Genomic DNA, 27,399 nt, shown 5'->3' with positions numbered 1-27,399 from the left:
GAAATTTCACGCCGACGACAGCAGCGGAGCAGGAGGCTCTAGAGGAGCCGCAGGGTTTGCCGGTGTTTCCAGAAGCTGGGGGTGCGCCTCGGGGGGCCGCCGTGGGTACCGAGGCCCTGGAGGAGCGGGCCCCCCTCTTGCCCCCAGCCTCTGGGCAGCTCGTGCAGGGCTTCCCAGGAAAGGCCAGAGCCGACGCGGGGCACTTGGTGACATCAGGTTTTGAGGCCTGGACCAGCCCTCCACTCACCCTCCTGGTTTGGACGCGGCAAGGTCAGGGTCCAGGACTCGTGGGTCAGCTCGGTGTCCACTGCCTGGGCTCCACAGACTCGGGGCATTCACGTCTGGGAGCGGGAGGGTCGCGCGTCCCATGGCTCCTTGGCTTGAGTTTCCATCTTGGGAGCAGGCAGTCAGGAGGTTTTTAAAACATTAGCTTCCGGATAGTCTTTGAATTTCTGTGGAAACATTGCTGATGAGTTCCCAGGTAGCCCTGAGATTCAGCAGGTGTCCTGAGTCAGGCTCTGACATGCCATTCCTCAGGCTGAGACAGCCCAGTCTGGTAGTGGAAAGCTGGAAGAGAGATCGGCGTTCACAGTTTCAAGCACAGATAGGAGCCATCATTTCCGGCCGTAGCCGTGGGGGACGTGTGGAGGCCGAGCCCGGCCCACCTGCGTGGTGTGCCACGGAGGCGGTGTCAGGAGGTGGCGTGGTCCCTCCACTGCCTACAGTTAGATGTGTGTTGGCCAGTGAAGAACCAAGGGGACACTCTGGGAACCTTTTATCCGTTAACGTGGAAAAGGAGACAGGTTCTCCGGAGGCTGGTGAAGGGCGGGTCGGAGCCGCCACTCCAGAACGCTTCTGGACAGTGTGTTTCCAAAACCACACAGAGTAGAGACTGTTTAACTCCGGGTGAGCTATTTACAAAACACCTCGTCCAACATGGCGAGGCGCCAGAGGTGTGATTCGGTCTGTGTGAACTGCTCTCTGACCCTGACTCTGAGGAGGATGCCTGCGAGGAAGGCTTTCAGGAGGACGGAGCAGACACGCTTTTCCCTGTTCCTCTGCTGAGCGCACACGCACCCCGGATGTGATGCGTGGAGCAAGCACAGGAGGACGGGGGGCGGGGAGAGCTGTCCACGTCAGGCAGGGGCGGGTCAGGGCGGGTCAGTGTGGCCACAGGCAGAGAAGACTCCACGTACAGGTGCAGGGAGCCTGGCTGTGCCGGCACGGCCGCCAGGGAAGCACCAGACTTGTCAGGAGCAGCGGACGGGGTTGAGAGGCGAGTCGGCCCGAGTCTCCGCTGGGGTCTCCATGGGGAAGGCGGTGGGCGGAGTGGACAGTTCTGCGGGCTGTGGGGTGGTCTCTGGTTATGTGGTAGCTGGGTTGCGTTCTGTTCGGGGGAGTCGCCGGCTTGTGTGTGAGAGGTAGGTGGGGTGGTGGGTGGTTTTGTGGGGGGCTCTTAGCCATTGCCAAGAAAGGGCTGGCCCTGGTGGGAAGGCGGTCTGTCCCCAGAAAGCAAACTGAAGATGCCAAAACATCATAAAATACAGAAAACATGATAACCACGGCGTGTGTCCTGGGAACTGCAGGGGCCAAGGCCTCAGGCCACGTGCAGGACTGGGCGCCAAAGCTGCCTGACCTCCTCCGGGCGTTCCCCAGCGGTGTCACTTGCCTACCTTCTGGACATTTTACTTGCGGGAGTTGGAGAGTTCGGGGTGCTGGGTGCTTTCTGAGTGACAGAGGAGCCCTCATCCTGACCTCCTGTTGGGGGTGGGGCCAGGGGCCTGTTGCGCAGGTGACGGCAGGTGGCCGAGCAGGTGGTGGGCGTGACCCCTGGCCCTCGAGGTGTGACCACCACCCTGTGCTGGGCGGGGGGGGGGGCTGCCGCCGGGCCTTTTTGGCGCCCGACCCCCGGAGCAGGGCCCCGCGTGCACCCCAGGGTTCTGCTGTTCTCCATCGTGGAAGGTAGACGGGCCGCTGCCGGGGCTGCCTGCCGGGCCGGCGCATCAGGAGCGGCCCCTTCGGAAGGCTGCTACGTCCATGCATCGTGCATCGCTGACTGGTGGCCCCTGGGTGTCATGTGGGGTCACCGGACCTTAACCCCGTGTCCTCTGTTTTGAAGCAGACGGTTGACGATGAAGCGATGGCGGCGTGAATGAAGTCCTGGTGAGGAGGAAACGATGCCCAAAGGTGGGTGTTCTAGAACCCCACAGCAGGAAGAGCGTTCCCTGAGCAGCGACATGGTGGAGAAGCAGCCCGGGAAAAAGGTGAGCTCGTCCTCCCCCACCACTCCGCGTGGACCTCGTCCGGGCCCGGGGGAGGGCTGGGGGTGTCATTGTCGCTTGTCCCTCTGCAGTGGGCGATGTCTGTGCCGGGAGACCCTCTTCGGGTGGCAGTGGAGGAACTGCTGTGGTCTGGGTGGCTGTCCAGCGGAGGACACGTCTGGCTTTTTTTAAGGATGTTTGTTATTTGGGGGCCAAAGTGGAGCTTTAACCACTAGGTCCGTGGACAGAAATTGCTGTCTGAGAGAACCCCAGTTCGGCCCCACGGTCTGTCCCTCAGGACCATGGGTTCCTGCCATATGGTTGCTGGCAGACCGAATCTGACGGTAGCCGTGCGAGTGGTCCTGACTTGAAACGCTGCTGGATAATTGTACTCCCCGTCTGCTTGTTGCCAATGTGAATAGGAAAATGGGTTGTAAATCTGCATCATTGTGTCCTGTTAATGTGCTGGTGCCCTGGGCTCAGGGGTGTGTGCTGTGTGCTCCACAAGCTGTGACACCCAGTGTTCCCTCCAGACTGTTCTTAGAGGGACCCCCAGGCTGGTCTGCAGGAGTTACAGACTCACAGGCTTCCTGAGGGAGGGCCCACCTGCAAAGGTGGCCTTGCCTGTGCTCTGCGTGGGGTGCTGTGGCCCGTGCCCGGTCTCCCTTGATCCAGGAGGAGGAGGTTCAGAGAAGCCCTCAGTGTGGAAGCTGGATGTGGCTCGTTGCTGCCTTGTCCTGTGGTTTTACGAGCAGGTCTGGGAAGAGGCCCTGGGCTCCCTGCTCCTCCCAGGGCTGGGAAACTCTGGGAGCGCCGGTTCCCGGAATCCCAGAGGAATCAACCGAGGAGAGAGCAGGAGGCCGCGTCCAGATGCTGAATTCACAGGAAGGGTGGCAGGGGTCCATGGATCCAAAGCCCCTGGGAGCCCCGGCTCCTCTTGGGGCTCCAGACAAGCCTTCTGGTGGCAGCGAAGGGGTCGGGGTATTGCCGTCCCAGGTGGACTCCTGTGGTCCCGGTGACGCTGGGGATTGCAGAGAGGGAGATGGAGAAAAAGGCCCAAGGAGCAAGCTGTGCCTGGCCTAGGAGCCAGCCCCGCACCCCGCCCCACTCTCTGCGGGACGCCGGCTGAAGCACGCGCCACCCGCTGCGACCCCCTCCCCTCCACAGGGCAGTGCTGCCCACCCTGGGCGCTCCCGGGCATGGCTGTGTGACACGGCAGGTGTCCACGCAGGTTTTGCAGAGGAGGGACAGGTCAGGCCTTGAGAGAGAGGAGCGCCCTGACTGGGGCGGAGAGGGCAGCTGCGTTCCCCCAGACGACAGGGCTGTCTGTGCAGGAGGCCCAGGAGGTGTTCACGGAAGCCGCGGGGCGCGAGGCCTGCGCAGCGAGGCTGTGGCCGGAGCAGCGTGCAGAGTGCCTTTTCTGAGCGCTTTAGCCAGCGGTCGGGCGTGGAAGTTTAAAAAACACATGTGTGGTAGAGTGGTATCAAAGCTACAGACTCTTCAGGGATTAATTTGATGAAAGATGTGCACCCTGAAACCTGCAGAACTTTGCTGTGGGGAATTCAGGCAGATCCGAGCCGCTGGAGAGGAGCAGGGCTCGCGGGCCATGGGCGGCTCCATAGTATAGTGTTCAGTCACCAGCGCTCCCCAAGCCAGTCTCATAGAGCCGGTCGAGATGCGAGATGCGGGTCCAGGCCCTGAGGGCTTTCGGGGAGAAACTGATAAGCTGCTTCCAAAGTGTGTATGGAAATTCAAAGGACATGGCACAACCACAGCCACCTTGAAAAGGCAGGAGGGAGTCGGAGGCCCTCAGCCTTGGCTGTGAAGCTGCGGGGCGGTGGGGACAGGTGCACACCTGTCCTGGGGAGCAGGGTCCCCACAGGCACCCACGTGTGTGCTCAGCTGCTTGTCTACAAGACGCTGAGGCTGCTCCATTGGGAAAGGATCACCTTTTTAGCAAACGAAGGTGGGACAGTCGGATCAGCCTATCTGTGCTGTTTTTGGTGGTGATGGAGTCCTCGTTCCTCCTGGCTTCTGTCGTCCTTGGTCGTTTACAGATAAGACTCAGTTCATCATAGTCGAGGTGGGTCCAGGGCAGGTGTGTGGGGTGCGGGTTAGAGCCAGCCCTCCTCTCTCTGTACGTGTGTGTGGGAGCTGACGGAGCATCCGTGGGGGACACTGGTTGCTGGGCCGCAGGCTGCACCTGTTTCCCCGCCCCGGCAGTTGTCAGGGTGTGCCAGGGTCTGACACGGGAGGTTGAAGTGATAGAGGTTGAACTTGACGTCTAGATATCCTTTTAGCATTGAGGAAATAAACACACTGTGGAGTGTGTACGGTGGTCCCTGTGACGGTGCCTGGGTACTAGTGAGGGAGGCTCAGCCATGTCTGCCCTGCTCTCTCTGGCTGAGGGTTAAAAGCTTTCTGTGAGCACTTTTAGTGAAGGAGAAATGCACATTTCCCTTCTAGAACCTGGGATCACGATGATCCAGACCAGGTTCTCGGGACACCCCCCCTCCCCCGCAAGCAGCCCCTGCGGTAACACCCCGCCCCCACCCACAGGGGATGCGGACTCATGGCGGGGATCTCTGCTTCCTTCCCATGGACAGGCCCTTGCTGTTGGAAGGAGGCTCTTCCTCTGTGGCTGTGTGGTGTCCATCGGATGGACGCTCAGGCAGCTTCTCTGCCGATTCCTGTGCTGACACATACCTGGGTTCTTTCCAGTCCGGGTGTGGTGTGAACATACATACACTGGGGGTTTTCTATGGAGGCAGCAGGTAGGGTTTAATAGTTCGTCAAAGTGACTGCACAGTTCTGCACCCCTACAGCCTGGGTCAGGTGGACCCACCCGTGCTCACACTTGGTGACGTCAGTTTAATTTGCTTTCTTCTGTCGTCTACTGGTCTCCTGTACCGTCCTCTACAAGCTCTCCGTCTGTGATCCAGCTGGACTCATTTTTTGTTTTGTGCTGTAAGGGAGGGTCAGGGTTTATTTTCTTCCCTGTGGATGTCCACATGGTCATTGTCACTGGGAAGACTGTCCTTTCCTGCTGGGTTGTATTGGAGCCCTTGTCACCAGTCAGGTGGGGCTCAGCTTCCGCTCTTTGCTCTGAACCTTTGGCCCTTGGGTCCAGGACCACCTGTTGTGACTCTATAATTGTACAATCTTGATACCTGGCAGTTTAATTTGCCCATCTTCATTGTTCTTCAGAATTGTCCTTGCTACTTTTGACCCTTTGCGTTTCCATGTACATTTTGGAAAAAGCTGGTTGATCTCCACGAAAGGCCTGCTGGGTTTGGCTTGGATTGCTTTGAACGTAAAGATGAGTTTGGGGAGATTTGCTGTGCTAACTATTGAACAGTGTCCCGTAAGTGGGCCTCCATCTTTATCAGTCTAATTTCTGTTTCCTCAGTAATGTTTGTAATTGTCCATGTAGAGGGCTTGAACACCTTTTGTAAGATTCATTCCTATGTATTTAATGTCTTTTGATATTAATATGTCATATTTCAGCATGATTTCCTAATGGTTTATAGTATATAGAAACCAATCACTTTCTGTGTGGTTGAGCTTCTCATGCACTTACTAATTTGAAGAGTTTAATCATAAATTCCTCTGGATTTTTTTCCTGTGTAAAATCACAGCATCGTAAGATGCATACTCCTTGTTATCCCTCAGGAAGAAGCGGGGGGCGGGCCTGGCCCGGTCTGACCGTGGAGGAGAGCGCCCCCCTGAGGCGTGCTGTGGCGGTGGGGCGCAGCCCGCCGGCATCTGCCCACAGCTGTGGAATGTTCCGTCTGCGGCTGCACTGGAGTGGATGCACCCATTTGCCTTCTGATGGGCGGTTGCTCGCTCTTTCTTTCACTGTCAGGCACAAAGCTGTGCGTTTGTGTGGCACGTCGCTCACTCCCCAGACTTGGTTCGCAGCCCCCGCGGCCCAGGGCCCTGCCGTCCACTCAGCCGTTCCTGTAAGAGCACTGCTATTGACTCCTGGGTTGGATGGGCGTTTCCCCCACGCCGAGCACCTTTCCAAACGTTGACTGGCCGTATGGGTATTGTCTTCTGACAAGTGCGTGTTCAGATCTTCTGCTCATTACAAAAAAGGTTTAGTGTTTCAGTAGATGTGGTGAGTACAGGCAGGCATTCCTGCCTTGAACCCCGCCTCAGGGGCAGCACCCTGTCTTCTGCACCAAACCTGTGTCGGTGGGGACGTCCCTCCCCAGTGTGCCGGGAGTTGGCCTAAGGACCTCAGGCCTTTCCTGCAGCTGTGGAGATGATCCTAATTTTCCATCCTTTTTTTTTTTTTAAAGCATTTTTAAAGTATTTATTTATTTGGCTGTGCCGGCTCTTAGTTGCAGCATGCAGGATCTTTAGTTGCGGCATGCGAACTCTTAGTTGCGGCACGTGGGATCTAGTTCCCTGACCAAGCATCGAACCTGGGCCCCCTGCATTGGGAGCATGGAGTCTTAGCCAGTGGACCACCAGGGAAATCCCTGTCCTTTATTTCCTTAGTGTGGTGAATTACGTGGATTTTTTATTTCTTGCATTTCTGAATACGTTGTTACTGTGATTTGTGTTGTCTTTTTCTGTGTCTGTCGATCAGATTAACCAACTGGGCCAGGAGTTTTTTTGGTGGCAAGTTGCTTCTTACAGCTTGGGGCTTTCACTGGTGGGTGCTGTTCTCCTGGCAGGGGCGGTGGGGTCGGGGAGGGGCATGCAGGTGGTGACAAGCGGGCCTGTGTCCTGGTGCCCCTGGCACCGGCTCGGCCGAGGCTCGGGCTCTGCCTGCTGGTCCCTCTTCGCGATCCAGGTGCCCTCTGAGCTGGCGGTGTGTTGTGGCGGGGTCCCCCTGGTCACCCAAGGGTGTCTCGTTGCCTGCTGAGACTGGAGGGCACGGCGTGGCCGTCAAGCGGAGGACTCTCAGGGCCCCGGGAGACAGGACTCGCGCCACTCAGGGTTGGACGTCCCCTCCCAGGAGCACCCGACGCCCCAGTGCTGTGAGGGCTGGTGTGAGGGCCGTGTGTTTGCCTCCGCCTCCCTGGGGTGGATTCCAGAAAGACAGCCTGCCTCTGGAGAAGGGGCCGCCTGGCGGTAGCAGTGCCATCCTCCATGTCAGCAACGCAAATTGGCTGGCCCGTGTGGTGCGCTGCGGGCAGAGGAGCCGGGGCGCTGGTTAGCCTGAGGCTCCGCTGAGCGCCCCCACCCCACCCTCAGGGCTCTGCGTGGTGCCCTTTCTGGGTGGGGCGTGTCACATCCCGAGCCCCCCACCCCCCAAAGGTGGCGCTTCCCCCGGTTCTGCAGACGGTGGCAGGCGAGGCAGACGCCCGGCCGGACCTCCCAGGTTGAGGCTGGAGTTCGGGCTCCTGGGTCCTTACAGGTCAGCAGGGCCGGGAGCGATGGCCACACCCGGCCGCCCTCCAGCCAGCTTCTGCTCTGGGCCGGGCTGCCCGCACTGGGCTCTGCTCTGGGGCTGCTGTGGCTGCAGGATCCGTCCCAAAGACGGCCCCGCAGTGTCACAGGCCTGTGGTGGCCAGAGGTGGCTCAGGCACAGGGCAGGTGAGAGACGACACGCTGGAGGGGAGCCGGCGTCTCAGGGCAGACCTACTCTCCCGTTCGGTGCGAGGCCGGGCCCCTTCGTTCACGGTCACGGGGAGAGTTTCCAGTGGAGGGCGGGCTCCGTCTGTCAGCGGGCCCCTCTGAAGGTGCGTTTTTCCCGTTACTGAGTCCCTCTCTGGGAACACGAGGCAGGAGGCAGCGAGGGGGCAGGGCCGTGGGTGTCTCTGAGCTGGTGGTGGGCAGGAGGGGTGTCCACTGCGCAAATAAGAGACCTGCTTTCCTGGCACGTGAAGTCCTGGTAGACCTGAGGACTTTGAGAGTCTAACTTGGGGTCAACGTCTGAAAGCGTCCCTCTCTTTTCCAGGATAAAGATAAAGTTTCTCTAACCAAGACCCCAAAGCTGGAGCGCAGCGATGGCGGGAAGGAGGTGAGAGAGCGAGCGACCAAGCGGAAGCTGCCATTCACCGTGGGCGCCAATGGAGAGCAGAAGGACTCGGACACAGGTACCCGCCCCGCCCCGCACCCCAGGCCTGCCGCGCAGACCCGGGCCGGGTGACTCAGAGCCGCCAGGGAAGATTCTCGGGCAGAGAATTTCCGCAAGCATGCAGAGCAGCCGTGTTCCCCCAGCCCAGCCGCCCAGGGGCCTCCCGTGCGTGTGACCACGGGCTCCTCTCCTTCACGGAGAGCCTCTGGAGAGCTTTACATGGAGGATAAACAAGTGTCCCCTCAGGGCTACAGAAGCACATAAATTAAACTCGGTTGTTTGAAACGGAGGCCAAAGGGAGCTGTGAGAACGAGCAGGAGGCGTGCAGTCCCCCTGCGCGTGCACTGCGGTGTGCTGGTCACCACCGCGTGGTGTGCGCACTTGCACGTGGGTTCCACCTGAGCTGCCTGCAGGGACACATGCTGGGTCCAGGCAAGGACCCGGCCCCTTTGCCAGCCGGCTCACACTCCTCCTCTTGGTCCTGGTGTCCTGGGCCTTCCCCGCCTGCCGGTCACCTGACGGCAGACCCCCTAAGCCAGGGGCAGGTATGGGGTGGACCCGCAGAGCAGCGAGGGGGCCTGGGTCCCCCAGGATGCAGCCACGGGGGAAGGATCAGCGGTCCTGCCAGGATCGGGCGGAGGGCGGGGGCTTCGCTGCACGTGAGGGTTTGTGTCAGGTCTCAGGAAAATGGCAGGTACAGGAATGAGATAAATGTGAGAGAATTGGGAGAAATGGCAGGGGGAACAGCCTGGAATGAACGTCTTCACTCACAACGCCTCCTGCACGGGGCGCCCCCCAGGCGGGTGCACCCCGGGCCCGCAGCCACTGAGCAGAGACCTGGGGTAGTTGCAGGCTGGTGAAGCAGGTTGGCGGGGTTGGTGGTGCCGGCTGGGATATGACTGGGGTCCGGGGCAGGCGGCTCAACCTCCACAGGGTCCTTCGCAAGGGGAGGGGGTGGGCCAGGGAGGAGGGCAGAGGAGGTGGGAGTCCTCCCAGGGACCCTGTGCCTCGGGCTCTGGGTGCAGAAGAGACAGGCCAAGCTCAGGCTTGGGTGCCCGAGCAAGTTCTGGTACTGGAGGGTGTGGCATCGCTGTTTGGTTGCGGGCTTCCTGGATGCTGGGGGTCTGCAGGTCAGTGTCCTCCTCTGGGATGTTCCTGCCCGCTCCTGGGAGGACTGCTGCCTGAGCACAGGCGGGCGGGGCGTCCTCGTGCGTGTCTGCGGTGTGCTGGCCGTGAAGGCGGCCTCCAGCAGGCCTGGGGGACAGTTGGCATCTCAGCACGAGGCTCCAGGCAGGTGGGAAACTGAAGAATGTTTTGCAAGTGGATTTTTCCAGGCAGGGACAGAGTCTGAATACATGGAAAGTACAGCATTTGTCCTCTTCCTGTTTATTGTTTATCCCTCGGGGGCCGGTTTTACTGTACCATTGACCTTGAACAGCACGGGTGTGAGCTGCGTGGCTCCGCTTATGTGCCGGTGTTTGCAGTAGCGCACAGTGTGGGAGGAGGGGAGCCTTCGATGGGGCGACCGTGTCCTGCCCACGCCCCCCCGCCCCCGGGGTTCAGGGGCCGACCGTGCAGCCTTCTTGCACATCTGCTTTGGTCATGTGGCAGAACCGGTCTCCAGTAACTGGGAGCGTCTCATCCTTCGGGCCAGGACTGGGCACCTCGCCTGCAGCCCTGGTCACTGACCCCTCCCTGCCCTTCCTGGTGAGCGGCCGCCTGGCCGGGCGGAGTGAAGCTCTTCCTCTGAGAGGCCATGCTTCCACCAGGTGCCGCCTGCCCGCCCGCCCCAGGGCAGATAGGGAGGCTCTTGTACAGAAGTGCCAACTCAGGTGAGCGCTGAAGGTCCCTGTGTTCCCACGTCCCCTCCCTCCCTGCCTGCTGGCTCCTGCCGTGTCCCTCCAGCGCCCCCTGCTGGGCAGATGCAGCCTGGCGCTTACACGACGGTTCCAAGTGGCCAGTAGTTTCTCCGGCTGTGCTCCCTGAGAGGGGGAGGCTGGTGAGCATCCCCCAGAGACCCCTGGGCTCCCTAGGAGCATCCTCCTGTTTCCTGGTCCCCAGGAGGCCCGCAGTGCTTAGTCAGGGCTGGGGCGTCCTCCCTGGAGCTCAGGCCACCAGCGGGCGGGCGCCTGTGGGCAGGGAGAGGGGGCCCTCCTGCCCGGTGCCAGTCTTGGTGGGACCAGGACCTGCTTCAAATTATACTCTGCTGTCTGCTTCTTATGTGTTTAATTTCCCCGCAACATAAATGTACACACACCTACTGCCGAGGTCCGTGTGGATGAAGCCCTGCAGGCTTCTTGCTCAGTCTGACAGCAGCCCTCCCGCCTCCCACCTGGGGCCCCCAGGGCCCTTCAGAGAGGGGCCTGTTCTCAGCTCCCAACGTTTCTTTGCTTCTGCTTTGTGCTGGCTCTGCAGTGAGGATATGTGAGCAGCTCACCCGTCTAGGGCTGGGATTTGGGGACGGAGGCGGTGGGCACGCAGCTTCCCTGGTGGGCAGGGCCTGTCGGGACTCCTGCTCAAGGCTGCCCTGTGTGCAGGGATTCACTGGCGCTGGGCTCTGAGCACACCCCCTGCCAAGTGCTGGAGGCCACGTGGGTGACTATGCGGGGGCTTGGCCACCTGCCAGGCGTGACACACTGTGAGTCGCTGGTTGGGAGGGCACATGCCACCCACACTGTGACCCTGGAGCTCTCGGGACCCCAGAGCGGGCAGGACTGGTGTAGGACGCTGGCCACCTCCATCCCAGGCCAAGTCGGGAGGCCGTGGCTGGGCCCACTTCTCTCTGGTCTGGGTCAGGGTGGCTGCTCCACCAGATGAACTCCCAGGTGTGGGTGTGGGGAGCTCGAGGGGTGGTCGGAGGCCCCCAGGCAGGCTGGGACCAGCGGGATGAATGGTGCTGTTCGTGCGTTGCTGGCGGTCTAGATTATGATTTACTGGCTTTGATTTACTGCTGTAGTGAAAGTTGGGGGTCAGTGGTTGGGAACCCCTGTTGTCCAGGCCCTTTATGCCAACCTCACCTCCGTAGATTCTGGCCTCCTGATCACGGTCACCTGTGGGACGGCTCTGTGGTCGCCCTTACCTGGAGCTGGAGCAGCCACTGCGGGGGGAGTGACACGGCGGGGGGGGGGGTGGTCCAGCCTGTCCCTCTCAGGCCAGGGACTTGCTGAAGGCCACACAGACCGCTCTTTCTTTAAATGATCAACGCTGGAAATTTTTTTAAAAAGGAAAAGGAGGAGAAACAGAGCAGGAAACCAGAAGTGAAGCCGGTTGTCACCACAGCCTGAATGATGGTGCCCATGTGGGTCCAGTGGTGCTTGGAGGGTCGGAGTGTAATGCGGGGAGGACCCTGTGCAGCCCGTCACCTGACGGGGTATCTGTCACATGTGCACTGTGCCTGGGCCGGCTTCTTGGTCAGAAGCCTGTGTTTGTGACTGATCGTGGAGGGCAGGCCCTGTGTGGTGTGGAAGGTGTGCTCTGAGGCCAAGGGATGGGATGCGCTTGGGACAGCGGGTCCCAGTGCTGACCACCCACCTCCCATCAGCCTGCCGTGGGCCGAGCCCTGCAACTTCATGGGAGACCAAGGACCTCCTCCGCCCTGTCGCCACCACAGGGCGGAGCCCTGACGATGCTGACATCTGAGGAGAGTCATAGATTTCCCACTTTCGGCAACGTGGTGTTATGCCCTGGCTGTCAGCCACGGGGCTTCTGGTGGCAGTGGACGGGCTGAGGGCAGCCGTGCCCGCCGACACCTCCGGCTGGAAGATGCCGTCCTCCAGCCTCGGGGCCGAGAGGGCTCCCCAGGCTCACGCCGTCCTGCCCCCGTGGGGCTGGCCCTCCCTGGGTCTCTGTGCACCTTCCTAGGCCCCAGAGCGGAGACGAGGATTGGACCCAGAGATGGCCGCGGCGGAAGGGAGACATCCGAGCAGACACAGAACAGCGTCCAGAAGATCGGGCAGGGTTTTCACAACGTAAAACAGAGCATAAGGCAGCAGAAATGACTGCTGAAACGAAGCATTCAGGGGCCGGGTTCTAGCGCTTACCGGGTCCACCAAGCGGGATGAGCGAGCTGGAAGCTGCTGAACCTAAAGACGCCGCCTTGGCTGAGGCACAGGAGGAAGCAGGAGAGTTGCCGACCGGGGTCCAGGAGGAGCACACGGGGCCGCCGGTGTCTGTGCAGGGTGCAGGCTCCACGCAGAGCGTCGTGTGGAACCACGGGACCGCCCAAGGGATCACAGAAGGCGGCTGGGAGGGTGTCTGCAGACCACGTCCCGGAAGCCAGAGGAGACCTTCTCCCAGAAGCTCACTCTGTGTCTTTGCTGCCAGGATTCGCCGTGACTCGGGGAAGTTCTCCACTGGATGCCGTCAGTTTTGCTGGGGAGTGGACTCTGGATGTTGGGTCCTGAAACAGAGGCCCTCAGGGCTGCACCCACCGCAGGCCCAGCCCCAGCAGAGGCCACGGGGGCTGTGGGAGGAGAGCAGAGGCGTGTTCCCGGGGCGACAGGAACGGCATTTAGGGGGAAACTCAGGGATGGGCTGGGGACCCTTGCATCTGCTAGCTGGGTGACCGTGTCCCAGGAAGAGATGATAAACGTGGCCCCGATTTCACAGAGGACCAGCGAGGTGACCAAGCACGAGAATCAAGGCGCCGTGGACATACAGGCTGAGTCACACGGCTGTGCTTTGCTTTCCTCATGGTGAGGGACTGTCCAGGCTCATGAGACTGCGTTCCCCCCATTACCCTGGGAAGACAGCATGGCTGGCATCCCCGGGCAACGAGGGGGCAGGGTGTGCTCCAGCCCCTGCGCCTCCACAACACCGTTTGGCCTCACGCGCCACTCACACGGACCTGCCAGTTTTCTAGTCTACAACTTGACACATGCCGCCTGGGCTTCGTGTAACTTCTGTTCTTCCAGTTGGAAGTGAGAAACAAAACCTTCGCAGAGCACGGAGGGAGCTGGGCCATTGCCCGGGCACCTCCTCTGCCGTGTCCCCATCCCTGCGCTAGCCGGTGGGGCCGTTGCCCACCTCAGGGCAGGGCAAGAAGGAGGTTCTGCAGGTCTCACCTGGGTTGACCCCTGTGTTGGCCTTTGCCGAAAGGACACAGTGGCTGGGCAGGAGGGCCCTTCTGCAGCACCAGCACCCTGGCTTCCGCTCCTCTGTGGCCAGGGTTTCGTGGGCGCCCGCTCCACCCATGACTCCCAGCCCGGCCAGACATGGGCTCTCCAGATCCCGGCAGCCGCGGCACCTGTAGAAAAGTACACTCCACCACCGAGCAGTTGGCATCCCAGGAGTTGGGACTACATTTGGGGTTTTTTCCTGGGTTAAGCCTGGGGAGACCAGAGGGTTAGTCTGTTCTCCTCCACGTATGGGGTGAGCAGGGCCCCTGGGCAGGTGTGGACTCGTGCTGGGGTTGCCTGAGCCTTACAGCTCTCCCAGCCCCTTCCTGAGACCACAGGCCAGTGCCACAGGGCCCCGCTCTGCCGCTGGCATCAGAGTCTCTGGGTAGAAGTTGCCTCTTCGCTGCCACTCAACAGCAGCGCAGCCAAGACCCTCAAGGCACCTCCCTGGCCCTGGGCATCCACTTCCTGCACGGTCACTTGAAGACAGAGGTGGCTGTGGCCGTCTGCTGGGTTCCTCCGGCATCTTAAATCACGGGGGCGTCTGTCCTGAAGACCCACGCACCGCGGAGAGCGGGGCTGGTCTGCTTGCTTCCACCCCTGAGGTGACCCAGTGTACTCAGCAGATGCCACCCACAGCCCGGTGGGAGGCTGCGGGGTCATGCGCTTCGCTGAGGTTCTTCTTCCGTTCTCTGGGGGCTTTGTGTCTCCACCGCCCCTGGGCAGGGGTGAGTGGGGAGCCCCTGGGAGGCCAGACACCCCAATTGTCTGAGGCCAGGCTGTGCTTCCCGGGAGGTTGGGCAGGGCAGGGCCCACAGGCAGGGCCACATCGGGGCCCCTGCCCCGACGCCCAGACCCGTCCACGTGGCGCTCAGCTGTGGGAGAGCTTCTGAGACAGGCCCCTGCCCAGGTCCGGCCACTGCCCCAGCGTGGCTTTGTTTCTCGGGGCTCCTTGAAGCTGCTGGGTGCCGGCTGTGCCCTGTGCAGAGGCCTCCTCGAAGAGCCGGGGCCATGTGCCGCCATTTCCTCACTGCTTTTGCCGGGTCGTGGGGGAATTGGGGGCGGGGGCAAAGACGAGCAGGGTCCTTCGTCACCCCTGAGGAGCGTCCTTTCTGAATTTCCTCCTTGCTTGGGCCTATGCCTCGTGCGTAGGTTAAAAACCAGTTGTTGCTGGTGGGGTGGCCTGTGGTGCTTGGGGGTTATCACCTAAGATGCACAGGTCACCACTGTCAGCAGATCACAACTTTAGTTTTTGAACAGGCAGTTTAAGGTACTTTTTAAGGAAATAACAGTTTACAGAAAACGCTTTGTAAGAAAATAGACAGCGTGACGCGCTTGTGGGGCCCGAGGTGGGAGCAGCCCAGGGGTGTAGCTGTGGGAGTGGAGAGGCCGCCCCAGCGCCGGGACACGGAGGGCCCCTCGGAGCCCTGGGCCCCGTGGCGACCCAGCTGCCCTCCCCGTGGTCCGCACCCGTGACCTAGGCCCCCCCCCATCCCCGGGCTCCCCAGGACGCACAGGGCAGCCGGGGAGGGGTCTGAGGCTCGACGGAGCCCCCGTTCCTATGAGCAGGAGGGTGAGTGTGGAGCACAGTGAGCTCTTGGCTCCTGATGGTGGAGTCGGGGTGTCTTTCCTCTCCGTCCCCCCTGCCCCTGTGAAAGGAACGGTGCAGCGTCTCTGCCTGAGGCCGGCAGGGTGTTAGGTGAGGGCCCAGAGGAGCACAGTACGCCGGTCGTGCGGAGGCTGAGGGGCGCCGGGCCGGCCCCGTATCTCGTTAGTGCTCTGTGTTGATGCCTTTAGATGCCTCCAGCTCAGTCCACGCCGTGGTACTGCAAGGCTGGTTCGCTCCTCGAAGCGCCATGGCATGAGATGGAGGCTCCTAGAAGCAAGAAGAAAGGTACAGTACCGCCCAGTCAGCCTTGACCTCTCCGCGGGTCTCTAAGCTGTGTTTGCATTTTACATCTGAACTCTTTGGAGGCGGGGTGGGGAGGAGGACCTGGATCACAGACACTCGGAGTTGCTAGACCGAGGCCCGTCCTGTGTGAGCCGGGCCTCGGGGGCGTCCGTCCCGCCGCCTGGCGTGCAGGGCACGGTCTGGGGAGGCACCTGGAGCAGTGGATGGTCGGTGGGGGCCAGGCTTGGCTTCAGTGGCTGGTGACGAGGTGTCGGAATCGTGTCCCCAGCACAGCTACTGCCGGAAGAGGTGATGACGGGCGGCGTGCGTGCGGCCAGCTGTCCCTCCCCTCCCCCGCAGGCTGTGAGGCGGGGGGCCCCCGTGCTGCCAGGTGAGGCTCCGGAGTCGGAGGGCTCCGTGGCATGAAGTCTCCCCTCTCTCCTCCACGCCTCACAGAGAAGCAGGGTCCTGAGCGGAAGAGGGTTAAGAAGGAGCCTGTCACCCGCAAGGCCGGGCTGCTGTTCGGCATGGGGCTGCCCGGGATCCGCGCCGGCTACCCGCTCTCGGAGCGCCAGCAGGTGGCTCTCCTCATGCAGATGACGGCCGAGGAGTCCGCCAACAGCCCGGGTGAGCCCTGGCGCGGGTGGGCCCGGGGCCTGGGAGGCCCTCCTTCGGGACGGTGGCCCAGCCCCGCGGGTCCCTCCCAGTAACCTCCGCCCATCCTCTCCTCGGCCTGCAGTGGACACGACACCAAAGCACCCCTCCCAGTCGACAGTGTGTCAGAAGGGGACGCCCAATTCTGCCTCAAAAACCAAAGATAAAGTGAACAAGAGAAATGAGCGTGGAGAGACCCGCCTACACCGGGCGGCCATTCGGGGGGACGCCCGGCGTATCAAGGAGCTCATCAGCGAGGGGGCGGACGTCAACGTCAAGGACTTCGCAGGTGAGCTCGGAGGGCAGGCCGCGGGGCGGGCCTCTTACATGTGTGTGGCCAGAGCTGTGCCCTGAGAGACCGGCAGGCCCTCCCGTGTGGAGTCCTAGGGTTTCCCACGGCCCTGGGTGTTGGACCCCAACCTAGTTTAGCACCTTTTTTTTTTTTTTTTTAAAGCAATTTTCCTAAGTTGCATTTTTCCAAAGCCCTGGGATCTGTCCACGGGGCAGCTCTGTGTGCCTGCCGACATGTGCAGCTGCTCCCCGAGAGGCCTCAGCGCACGCTCACAGAGGCCCTTCCAGACCCGCGGCCACGCTCTGCCTGCTTCCCTGTCTGCAGACAGGGCACACCCTCCCTGTGTGTTGACAGGTGACTTGGGCTGAGGCTGCCCCTTGTGACCCTGTGTTCTCATTGATCCTGTATCCTTGTCGGCTCGGTGGGCCGCGTCACCCTCGCAGATTCTTAGTCTGTAGGGTTAACCGCTAGAGGTCACAAGCAACCCAGAGGCGCCCAAGTAAAGACCACTCGGCATTTCTAGGCTGGGTGCCCACCAGGCCTCTGTCCTGTCCTTAGCGCTTCCTGAGTGCCACCCAGAGGCGGGAGTGACCTTCCTGAGGGTTAAATCACGTACGTGCTGAGTGTCTGTTTCCAGGCTGGACTGCGCTGCACGAGGCCTGTAACCGGGGCTACTACGATGTCGCGAAGCAGCTGCTGGCCGCCGGCGCTGAGGTGAACACCAAGGGCCTGGATGACGACACGCCCTTGCATGATGCCGCCAACAATGGGCACTACAAGGTGGGCGCCTCCCCACAGACCCCACGGCAGGCCTGCCATTAGGCTGTGCACTGGTCCGTAGCCACCTGTTTCTCTGTCCTTCCTGTTTGCGGGGGGACCAGGAAGTGAATCTTGGAGAGGCCCCGCCTCCCCCCCAGCCCAGCTTTCTCATCCTGGGTCAGCACCTGGATGGCCTCTCGTGCCAGCTGTGGCTTGTGTGTCAGGGCCCTGCTCTGGCCACTCAGGTGTGGTCGGCCCTTAGGAGGTGAGTGGTCATACCCAGAGCAAGGGGAGCTCTGTCTGTCCTCGTCCCTGTGCTGCTGCCAGAGCCGGCAGCCTGGACGGGGGTAAACAACATGGGGTGCGCAGCCCAGGAGCCGCGAGCAGCTGGGGCACGGCCGCTTAGGTCCAATGCAGGAGCTGCACGTGTAGGTGAGGCTCTGGCCGCGGTCATCACCACACTGTCCAAGAGGCCCCTGGCCAGAGATGGGATGGCGCGCGTGATGAGGACACATGGCAGCTGTTTGAGTGCGTGTGGTCTGTCATGGCGGCCCCGCTGGTCACTGTAGGCAGGTGTCAGGGAACCGGCGGTGTGGCCAGTGTGAAAATGACACGTCGGCACAGGGAGAGATTGGGAGGTGCTCTGAGCTCAGGATGCCGAGACACCTGGGACCCCTGAGCACTGATTACAGAGCTGACGTCAGGAATCAGTTAACGTTTTAGGGAAGACGATGGCATTATGGGGTTTTTGTTGTTACTGTTTCTTATGAACCGTTTAGAGAAGTAGCTGACTGAAAAACTTTATGAAATACCTGGGATTTGCTAAAAACAACCGGGGCAGGCAGGGACTTCCCTGGTGGTTAGTGCTTAAGAATCGGCCTTCCAACGCAGGGGATGCAGGTTTGATCCCTGGTCAAGGAACTAAGATCCCACATGCCATGGGGCAACTAAGCCCGTGTGCCGCAACTAGAGAGAAGCCCACGCACCGCAACAGAGCCCACACGCCGCAACGAAAAGGTCCCGCCTGCCACAGCTAAGACACAACACAGCCAAAAATTAAAAAAAAAAAAAGATACCCGGGGCAGTGGGCAGGTATGGGGTGTGGGTGAAATGAGGCTGGCTGGCTGGTAGGTGATGGAGCTGCGGGGGGAGGGCCGCTGCTTGAATGTCCGCTTGTGTAACTGTCTTTACTTTGTTATTAGGGAGCAGTGAGAGGCGTGCACATGGGGCCTCAGGGGTGGGCGGGGCCTCAGGGGTGGGCTCTGCAGAGGGGACACGGGGCCTCAGGCGTGGGCTCTGCAGTGGGGAGAGGGCCAAGGGCCGGGAGACGGGAGATGACCTGGGACTGTCCGGGCGGGCTGGTGGCCTTCAGGGCTGCATACGGCAGAGACCCTTTCTCGGCCGGAGGGAGGACAGCGTTGACGGGACTTAACCTGTGTTGCTGGTCTCAGAGGGAGGGGCCGTAGCCAGGGAACGTGGTGGCCTCAAGCAGTTGGGGTGTTCTTCGGCTGGCAGACAGCAAGGACACGGGACCAGAGCCCTGACTCTGGCCCCAGGATTGTCCAACACCGTGGTGATTTGTCGGAGGGCAGGGGAGCGCCTGCCCAGGAAGCAGTGTCCTCCTGCCATGCAGACCCAGGTACAGCTGTGTGCAGCCCAGGCTGAAGTGGAGGCCGCCGTCCCGTTTGCCAGGCACCTGGGGGAGGCTGTGGGTTCCGCCCTGGCCACCCGAGTGAAGCGAGGCTCGAGATGGAGTGAGTCACACAGAATTCTTTGGTTTCCTCGTGCATCTGAACGTTGTCTGCACTGGACAGTTGCTGTTAGGTGTGCAATAGCAGTATCTGTAAACAGTTTGCACTCCTTCGTTAAGAAATACATTATTGCAGGACCTCCCTGGCGGTCCAGTGGTTAAGACTCCACACCTCCACTGTAGGGGACATGGGTTCAATCCCGGGTTAGAGAACTAAGATCCTGCATGCCGTGCCATGCGGCCTTAAAAAAAATAAATAAATAAAATACATTATTGCTAAAAAAATGTAACTGTCACCTGAAGCTCCAGGAGTCGTGATCTTTTTGCTGGTGGAGAGTCTGAAATACTGCGAGAACTACCAAAATGTGACACAGAGACACCAAGTGAGCAAATGCTGTCGGGGAAATGGCGCCAGTAGACTTGCTGGGTGCAGGGTCGCCACAGACCTTCAGTCTGTAGACAACACGGCATCTGAAGCGCAGCAAAGTGAGGTCTGCTGTCCTTTTGTTCACTGGGTCCTGGGCATGGATTAGAGACAGGTGATCTTACTTTCCTGCAATAAACGAAAACATGCAATACACCTGCTTCCACAAGTTTGGTCTGTTTTCTCTACTGTGTAACACGCCCCCGCCTCCCCCACCCCCACCCCCCATAAAAGCCTTCCCCCCAAGTTGCAGGAACCTGGTGGCGCAAGGGGAGCAGCCTGTGGGAGTGGTGGGTCTGTGGTGGGAGAGGCCTCGCAGGCAGCGCGAACAGCCTCCAGCCCTTGGCCTGGTCGTGCTCAGGCCCTGCGAAGGGGCCACAGTTGGGCGTCGGCGCGGTGGCCGCTCAGTGTTTCTCAGGGTCCCTGACGGGCTTCTCACTGCTCTGCAGGTGGTGAAGCTGCTGCTCCGGTATGGAGGGAACCCTCAGCAGAGCAACAGGAAAGGCGAGACGCCGCTGAAGGTGGCCAGCTCCCCGACCATGGTGAACCTGCTGCTGGGCAAGGGCACCTACACGTCCAGCGAGGAGAGCTCGGCCGGTCAGTGCTGCGGGGGCACGGGCGGGGCAGGTGGCGTCACCGCAGTCAGCAGGGCTCTCCTGGCAGCCTGCTTGTTCACCTGCTGCTGATGGGAGCTTCTGGACTGTGAGGAGTCCCCCCGCCGAGCCGGGATGGGGGGCTTCCGTGCAGGGCCTCCAGCCCCGTGTCTGTGCAGACCTCTCTGTAGCCCCTCTGCCCAGGGCCGGCCTCAACCTGCACTAAGCCAGGTGACGCGCTTGTTCGGCGGCCGCCCTCCCCTCCCCAGGCACCCGCAGCCCCTGCCTGAAGCACCTCTGACCTCCTCCCCCTGTCCCCGCAGAGAGCTCCGAGGAGGAGGACGACGCCCCGTCATTCGCACCTTCCAGCTCCGTCGACGGCAATAACACGGACTCCGAGTTTGAGAAAGGCCTGAAGCACAAGGCTAAGAACGCGGAGCCCCAGAAAACCGTGACCCCCGTCAAGGACGAGTACGAGTTCGACGAGGACGACGAGCAGGACCGGGTCCCTCCCGTGGACGACAAGCACTTGCTGAAGAAGGATTACAGGAAGGAAGCCAAGTCCAATAGTTTCATTTCTATACCCAAAATGGAAGTGAAAAGTTACACTAAAAACAGCACGATTGCACCAAAGAAGGCGTCGCATCGCATCCTGTCGGACACGTCCGACGAGGAGGACGTCGGTGTCGCCGTGGGGACCGGGGAGAAGCTGAGGCTCTCGGCTCACACGCTGCTGCCTGGTAACAAGACACGGGAGCCTTCCAACTCCAAGCAGCAGAAGGAGAAAAATAAAGTGAAAAAGAAGCGGAAGAAAGAAATCAAGGGCAAAGAAGTGCGGTTTGGGAAGAGGAGCGACAAGTTCTGCTCCTCCGAGTCCGAGAGCGAGTCTTCGGAGAGCGGCGAGGACGGCGGGGACTCGGCGGGGAGCACCGGCTGCCTCAAGGAGTCCCCGCTGGTGCTGAAGGACCCTGCCCTGTTCAGCTCCCTGTCCGCCTCCTCCACCTCGTCCCACGGCAGCTCCGCCCCCCAGAAGCATAACCCCAGCCACGCGGACCCGCACACCAAGCACTGGCGGACAGACAATTGGAAAACCATCTCCTCTCCAGCCTGGTCCGAGGTCAGCTCCTTATCAGACTCCACGAGGACGAGACTGAGCAGCGAGTCTGATGGCTCCTCCGAGGGCTCCAGCGTGGAGTCGCTGAAGCCGGTCAGGAAGAGGCAGGAGCACAGGAAGAGGGCCAGCCTGCAGGGCACGCTGCCTGATAGGAAGAACTCCTTCCATCCTGGCGGGGACGGCGCCATCCCCAAGCTGGACAAGGAGGGCAAAGTCATCAAGAAACACAAGACGAAACATAAACACAAAAGCAAGGAGAAGGGGCTGTGCTCCGTCAGCCAGGAGCTGAAGCTGAAGAGCTTCACCTACGAGTACGAGGATTCCAAGCAGAGGGCAGACAAGGCGATCCTCCTGGATGACGTGCCGGCTGAGAGCAAGCTGAAAGGCCTGAAGCACGAGCGAGACCACTGTAAGAAAGAGGAGAAACTCGGCAAAATGAAGTCGGAGGAGAAGGAGTGGCTCTTTAAGGACGAGATGATCAAAGTCTCCAGAGAGGACAAGTCACTCAAGAGAATCAGGGACCTGAACAAGGACGGGGGCAGGGCCTTCCGGGAGGAGAAGGACCGTTCCAGCAAAGCCGACAAGGAGAAACTGCTGAAGGAAAAGTCTCCGAAAGAGGAGAAGCTGAGGCTCTACAAAGAGGAAAGGAAGAAGAAGTCCAAAGACAGGCCCTCAAAATTAGAGAAAAAGAATGACTTTAAAGAGGATAAAATTTCTAAAGAGAAAACCTTCAGAGAGGATAAAGACAAGCTCAGAAAAGCGCACAGGGAGGGCTCTGCCCTGGACGAGTGTTGTAACAGAGGCCAGTTCCTGGAGAGCGAGGACACTAAGTTCAGTCTTTCTGATGATCAGGATCGGTGGTTCTCTGACTTGTCAGATTCATCCTTCGATTTCAAAGGGGAGGACAGCTGGGACTCTCCCGTGACGGACTATAGGGACCTGAAGAGCGAGTCTGTGGCCAGGCTGATCCTGGAGACGGTGAAAGAGGAGAGTAAGGAGAAGAGGCGCGAGAACAAGGCCCGGGAGAAGCGCGCGGACAAGGACATTTTCTCTCGGAAGAAGGACAGGGACTGCCTGGAGCGGGGCTCGGAGCGGAGGAGGGAGCACGCCGCCGACAGGCACAGGGCCGTGCCCGGCTACCTGTGCGAGAAGGACAGGAGGAGGCGGGAGTGCGCGGAAGGCGGCCGGGACAGGAAGGAGCCTCCCGAGGCCGCCAAGGAGCGGAGAGATGGCCGTGCAAAGCCCGAGGAGGCGCACAGGGAGGACCTGAAGGAGTGCGGCTGCGAGGGCGTCTTCAAGGACAGGCCCGAGTGCGACTTCGGGAAGAGCCTGGAGCCCTGGGAGAGGCACCACCCGGCGAGAGAGAAGGAGAAGAAGGAGAGGCTCAAGCTAGAGAAGTACAGAGACAAGTCCAGTGACAAGGACAGAAACGAAAAACTGATCCTTGAAAAGTGTCAGAAGGACAGAGAATTTGATAAGTGTTTTAAAGAGAAAAAGGACGCCAAGGAGAAGCATAAAGACGTGCATAGCAAAGACAGAGAGAGAAAGGCATCTCTCGACCAAGGCAAAGACAAACGGGAGAAGAGTTTCCCCGGAATTCTCTCCGAGGACTTCTCTGAAAAAAAAGATGAAAAGAAGGGTAAAGAAAAAAGCTGGTACATTGCAGATATATTCACTGATGAAAGCGAAGATGAAAAGGATGATTACACGGCGAGCGGCTTCAAAGTCGGGGAGGCCGGCGAGGGACGGGGGGACGGCCCCCCCGAGAGGGAGGACGGGCGGGAGCCGCACCCCCCTGACAGGCACCGGAAGCACTCGGCCGACAGGCAGCACGCGGAGAAGCAGAAGGACCGAGAGATGCGAGAGAAGAAGAAGGAGAAAGGCGCCGCGGACGGGGGGAAGGACAGGAAGGAGAAGCCCGCGGAGAGGCCCAGGGACAAGAAGGACAGGAGGGACCGCGCGCCGGCGGACCCCACCCCGGACAGGAGGGGCCGGCAGAGGCCGCCCGAGAAGGGCGAGAGGAGGGCCCCTGCGGAGGACAAGGCCAGGAGCAGGCACCGCGAGCGGAAGGCGAGCAAGGGCGCCGACGCGGACAAGAGCCTGCTGGAGCGGCTGGAGGAGGCGGCGCTGCAGGACGTGCGCGAGGACTCCAACGACAAGGCCAGCGACGCGTCGTCGGACGGCTTCCCTGACCGCGGCCACGACCCGGGCCTCGGCGCCCTCCTGGACGTGCCCTTCCCGGAGCCCCTGGAGGAGCGGGCGCGGGAGAGGGAGCGGCACCGGCACGCCTCGTCCTCCTCCAAGAAGAGCCACGACCGAGAGCGGGTCAGGAAGGACAAGCCCGAGAAGAAGGAGAAGAGCGACGACTGCAAGGACGCGGGCGGCCGGAAGGACAGCGGCCAGTACGAGAAGGAGGTCCTGGAGGCCGACGCTTACGGCCTCTCCTACAGCCTCAAGGCCGACGCAGAGGACGAGCTGGAGAAAACCATCGAGTTGTTTTCTGCTGAAAAGAAGGAGAAAAATGATCCTGAAAGAGAACCTCCCAAGAAGGTAGAGAAGGAACTGAGGCCTTACGGCTCTAGCAGCGTGAGCCTCCTGAAGGAGAAGAGGCGGCGGGAGAAGCACCGGGAGCGGTGGCGGGACGAGAAGGAGCGGCACCGGGACCGGCACGGGGACGGGCCCCTGCGGCAGCACCGGGAGGAGCTCAAGTCCGCGGCCCGGGACAAGGACAACCCTCCCGGCTGCTTCCGAGACAGGCCCAAGGACGAGGGCGGGAAGCTTGGCGAGGCCAAGCTGAAGGAGAAGCTCAAGGAGAACCTGGACAAAGAGAAGGGCGACCCCGTGAAGCTCAGCAACGGGAATGACAAGCTCCTCCCGGTCAGGGACCCAGGGAAGAAAGACGTCCGGCCCCGGGAGAAGCTCCTGGGCGACGGGGACCTGATGATGACGAGCTTCGAGCGGATGCTCTCCCAGAAAGACCTGGAGATCGAGGAGCGCCACAAACGGCACAAGGAGAGGATGAAGCAGATGGAGAAGCTGCGCCACCGCTCCGGTGACCCCAAGCTCAAGGAGAAGGCTAGGCCCGCCGAGGACGGGAGGAAGAAGGGCCCGGACGGCCCGCTGAAGAAGCCGCTGGGGCTGGACCCTGCCCTGAAGGACAGGAAGCTCAAGGAGTCAGCCCCTGCCGCCCCTGCTGCCGAGAACAAGCCCCACCCGGGACCCGCGGTGGACCCCCGAGACTGGCTGGCAGGCCCCCACATGAAAGAGGTCTTGCCCGCTTCCCCCAGGCCGGACCACGGCCGGCCCACTGGGGTCCCCACCCCTGCCTCGGTGGTGTCCTGCCCCAGCTACGAGGAGGCCATGCACACGCCCCGGACCCCGTCCTGCAGCGCCGATGACTACCCCGACCTCATGTTCGACTGCACAGACCCCCAGCCCGTGTCCAGCACGTCCGCCAGCGCCTGCTCGCCCTCCTTTTTCGACAGGTTCTCTGTGGCCGCCGGCGGGATTTCAGAAACCCCGGGCCAGACGCCTACGAGGCCGCTGTGCACGAACCTTTACCGCTCGGTGTCCGTGGACATCAGGAGGACCCCTGAGGAAGAGTTCGGACTCGGGGACAAGCTGTTCAGACAGCAGAGCGTCCCCGTGGCGCCCAGCTACAGCTCGCCGGGGCGGCACCCGGAGGACAAGGCCCCGGGGCCCCCAGCACCCACCGGGAAGTTCGCCTGCCTGTCTCCGGGGTATTACTCCCCGGACTATGGCATCCCCTCCCCCAAAGCGGACGCCTTGCACTGCCCGCCTGCGGCCGCAGCCAACATCACCCCGTCCCCAGAGGGCGCCTTCTCCGGCTTACCGACAAAGTCCCCCCCTTCACACAGAGACGAGCTCTTGGCCCCGTCCATGGAGGGGGCCCTTCCCCCTGACCTTGGCATTCCCCTGGATGCCACGGAGGACCAGCAGGCCACCGCGGCCATCATCCCCCCGGAGCCCAGCTTCCTGGAGCCCCTGGACGAGGGCCCTTTCAGCACCGTCATCACAGAGGAGCCGGTCGAGTGGGCGCACCCTGCCACTGTGGAGCAGGGCCTCCCCTCTGGCCTCCTCGGGGGCACCCCCGAAAACCCCGCCAGCTGGCCCGTGGGGTCGGACCTCCTGCTGAAGTCCCCACAGAGATTCCCGGAGTCCCCGAAACATTTCTGCCCTGCCGAGTCTCTCCACCCGGAGCCCCCTTACCCGGTGTCCCCCGTCTCATACCCTCTGTCGGTCCCCGAGCCAGGACTGGAAGTCAAGGACGAGGCCGGGGAAGTGGTCCCGGCCGCGGTCTCTGCTTCAGAAGACCCAGCCGCGTTCGCCCCTCCCTCTAGGCTGGAGTCCTTCTTCAGTAACTGCAAGTCCCTTCCGGAGGCACCCCCCGACGCGCCCCCTGAGCCTGCGTGTGTGACGGCCGTGGCTCAGGTGGAGGCCCTGGGTCCCCTGGAGAATAACTTCCTGGAAAGTGGTCACAACCTGTCTGCCCTCGGCCAGGTGGAGCCGGTGCCCTGGCCCGGTGCCTTCCCCGCCACCGAGGATGACCTCGACCTGGGACCTTTCTCGCTGCCCGAGCTTCCTCTCCAGACGAAGGATGTTTCCGATGTCGAAGCAGAGCCTGTGGAGGAGAGTCCTCTCGTTCCTCTGGACAACGCCGCCGCGCTCCCGAGCGGCGGGGATGTCCCTGTGGCAGCTGCTGACGAACAGCTGGTGCTCCCTCCTGACCAGGTGGCCACCCGGCTCACAACTGAGCCTGCGCCAGAGCCCCCAGAGGAGCCGAAGCCGGTCGCGCTGCCCGAGGCCACAGCGGAGGCCGGGCCAGAGGGGAGGGCCCCCGAGGACTCCGACCCTGGCTCTGGGCCCACGCCAGCCCCCTCAGAGCAGCATCCACCAGGGAGTGGGGACGAGCAGGCCGAGGGCCCAGACCCCTCGGCCACGCCCCACAGTGCTCCCGAAGCCCCCGGGGACGGCTCGGCCCAGGCCCGCGCGGTGGATGGGGCCGGCCCCCAGGACAGTGCTGGGCTCGAGGGGCCTCCGGACGGCGTCCAGCCTGAAGCCCCCGAACCGGAACCCAAACCGACAGCCGAAGCCCCAAAGGCACCCAAGGTGGAGGAGATGCCCCAGCGCATGACCAGGACCCGGGCCCAGATGCTGGCCAACCAGCACAAGCAGAGCTCGCCGCCCACCGAGAAGGAGCCTGCGGCCGCGCCCACCCCCAGAGCCAAGGGCCGGGGCTCTGAGGATGACGACCCCCAGGCCCAGCACCCGCGCAAACGCCGCTTCCAGCGCTCCAGCCAGCAGCTGGCCCAGCAGATGCACACGTCCACACGTCAGACGCGGGAGGTGATCCAGCAGACGCTGGCTGCCATCGTGGACGCCATCAAGCTGGACGACATCGAGCCTTACCATAGCGACAGGTCCAACCCGTACTTCGAGTACCTGCAGATCAGGAAGAAGATTGAGGAGAAGCGCAAGATCCTCTGCTACATCAGCCCGCAGGCGCCCCAGTGCTACGCCGAGTACGTCACTTACACCGGCTCCTACCTCTTGGACGGCAAGCCGCTCAGCAAGCTGCACATCCCCGTGGTGAGTGCCTGCCTGGGGTGGGGGGGCGCCCCCCAGGCCCAGCACCCGGGACCCGCTGCGCTGTCCTCCCTGTCATTCCCCATCTGCCCCGTGTCGGTTCCCACCCAGTCTGCGTGCTTGGACCTCGGCTGACCCAGGCTCCACCCACGTGGGGCACGCCTGGCCCCCTCTCTGGCTCAGTGCCCCCTCTACCCCCTTCAACAGCCTGAGGGCTCCCCCGACTCCACCCGTGGCCCCCAGCGGCCCCACGGTGCCAACCCAAGGCCAGAGCCCAGTCCTTTTCCCCCAGAGGCCTGAGGGCACCTCTCCTGCCTCCTCAGAGCAGGTCCTTCCTTGGGTTTCCGGGCTTTCCCACCTGCCCAGTCAGGCCCACGCCCCGCCTTGCGGCCGTCTGTTCGCGTGCCCCCTCCACTGGGTGGTTCGCCCCACGTCTGTGCAGAGGTGACCTGTCTGAGCCCCGCCGCGCACACCCCACCCGCCTTTCATGGCCAGATGCGGGCCGTTGGCAGGTCCTGCCACACGGGGCCACGCGGAGCCACGCGGGGAGAGCGCATCCTCCACGTGCTGCTGCCCGCGGGCCCCCGGCAGCAGGCACAGGCGTCGCGGCCAGTAAAGCTGACCGCAGCCACCTGTGCTCAGTGGTGGCCAGAGCCGCCCAGGTGCTGCCCGTCCACACCCGTGTGGCGGACTTGCCTCATTTTTTGACCAGCCCACCCCACCCCCGTGAGGAAAAAAGCCCAGCTTTCTGCTTGTTCCGTCTCTCGGGCCCGGGAGAGGCCCCTGTAACCAGCTGTCAGTGCTGCCCGGGACGGGCCCCCTCCGTGGGGCTACTGTCACGCGTGGGTCCTGCGGTCAGGCCTCGGCCTGCACTGCCCGTTCCCAGGCAGGAAGTAGGGCTGA

At 61.9% G+C, this 27,399-nt stretch overlaps 1 protein-coding gene across 11 annotated transcripts in view; it reads left to right on the top strand.

Moving 5' to 3' along the window:
- Positions 1-27,399, top strand: part of ANKRD11 (ankyrin repeat domain containing 11) — a 168,056-nt gene that overhangs the window by 134,814 nt on the left and 5,843 nt on the right. For 7 of the 11 annotated variants that reach the window (XM_060083082.1, XM_060083083.1, XM_060083075.1 and 4 more), the window contains 7 exons: positions 2,123-2,264; positions 8,176-8,314; positions 15,760-15,930; positions 16,043-16,246; positions 16,887-17,029; positions 19,632-19,779; positions 20,099-26,499. In XM_060083082.1, coding sequence (XP_059939065.1) covers positions 2,178-2,264; positions 8,176-8,314; positions 15,760-15,930; positions 16,043-16,246; positions 16,887-17,029; positions 19,632-19,779; positions 20,099-26,499 — 7,293 coding nt within the window. In that variant the 5' untranslated portion in view covers positions 2,123-2,177. Of the gene's footprint in view, positions 1-2,119; positions 2,265-8,175; positions 8,315-15,209; positions 15,307-15,759; positions 15,931-16,042; positions 16,247-16,886; positions 17,030-19,631; positions 19,780-20,098; positions 26,500-27,399 lie in introns of those variants that run through there. The other 4 variants (XM_060083076.1, XM_060083079.1, XM_060083080.1 and 1 more) reach the window with 2 other exon arrangements.

The sequence above is a fragment of the Mesoplodon densirostris genome, chromosome 19 (assembly GCF_025265405.1).
Source record: "Mesoplodon densirostris isolate mMesDen1 chromosome 19, mMesDen1 primary haplotype, whole genome shotgun sequence".
Classification (NCBI taxonomy): Eukaryota; Metazoa; Chordata; class Mammalia; order Artiodactyla; family Ziphiidae; genus Mesoplodon; species Mesoplodon densirostris.
This window is presented reverse-complemented; position numbering and strand designations above follow the sequence as displayed.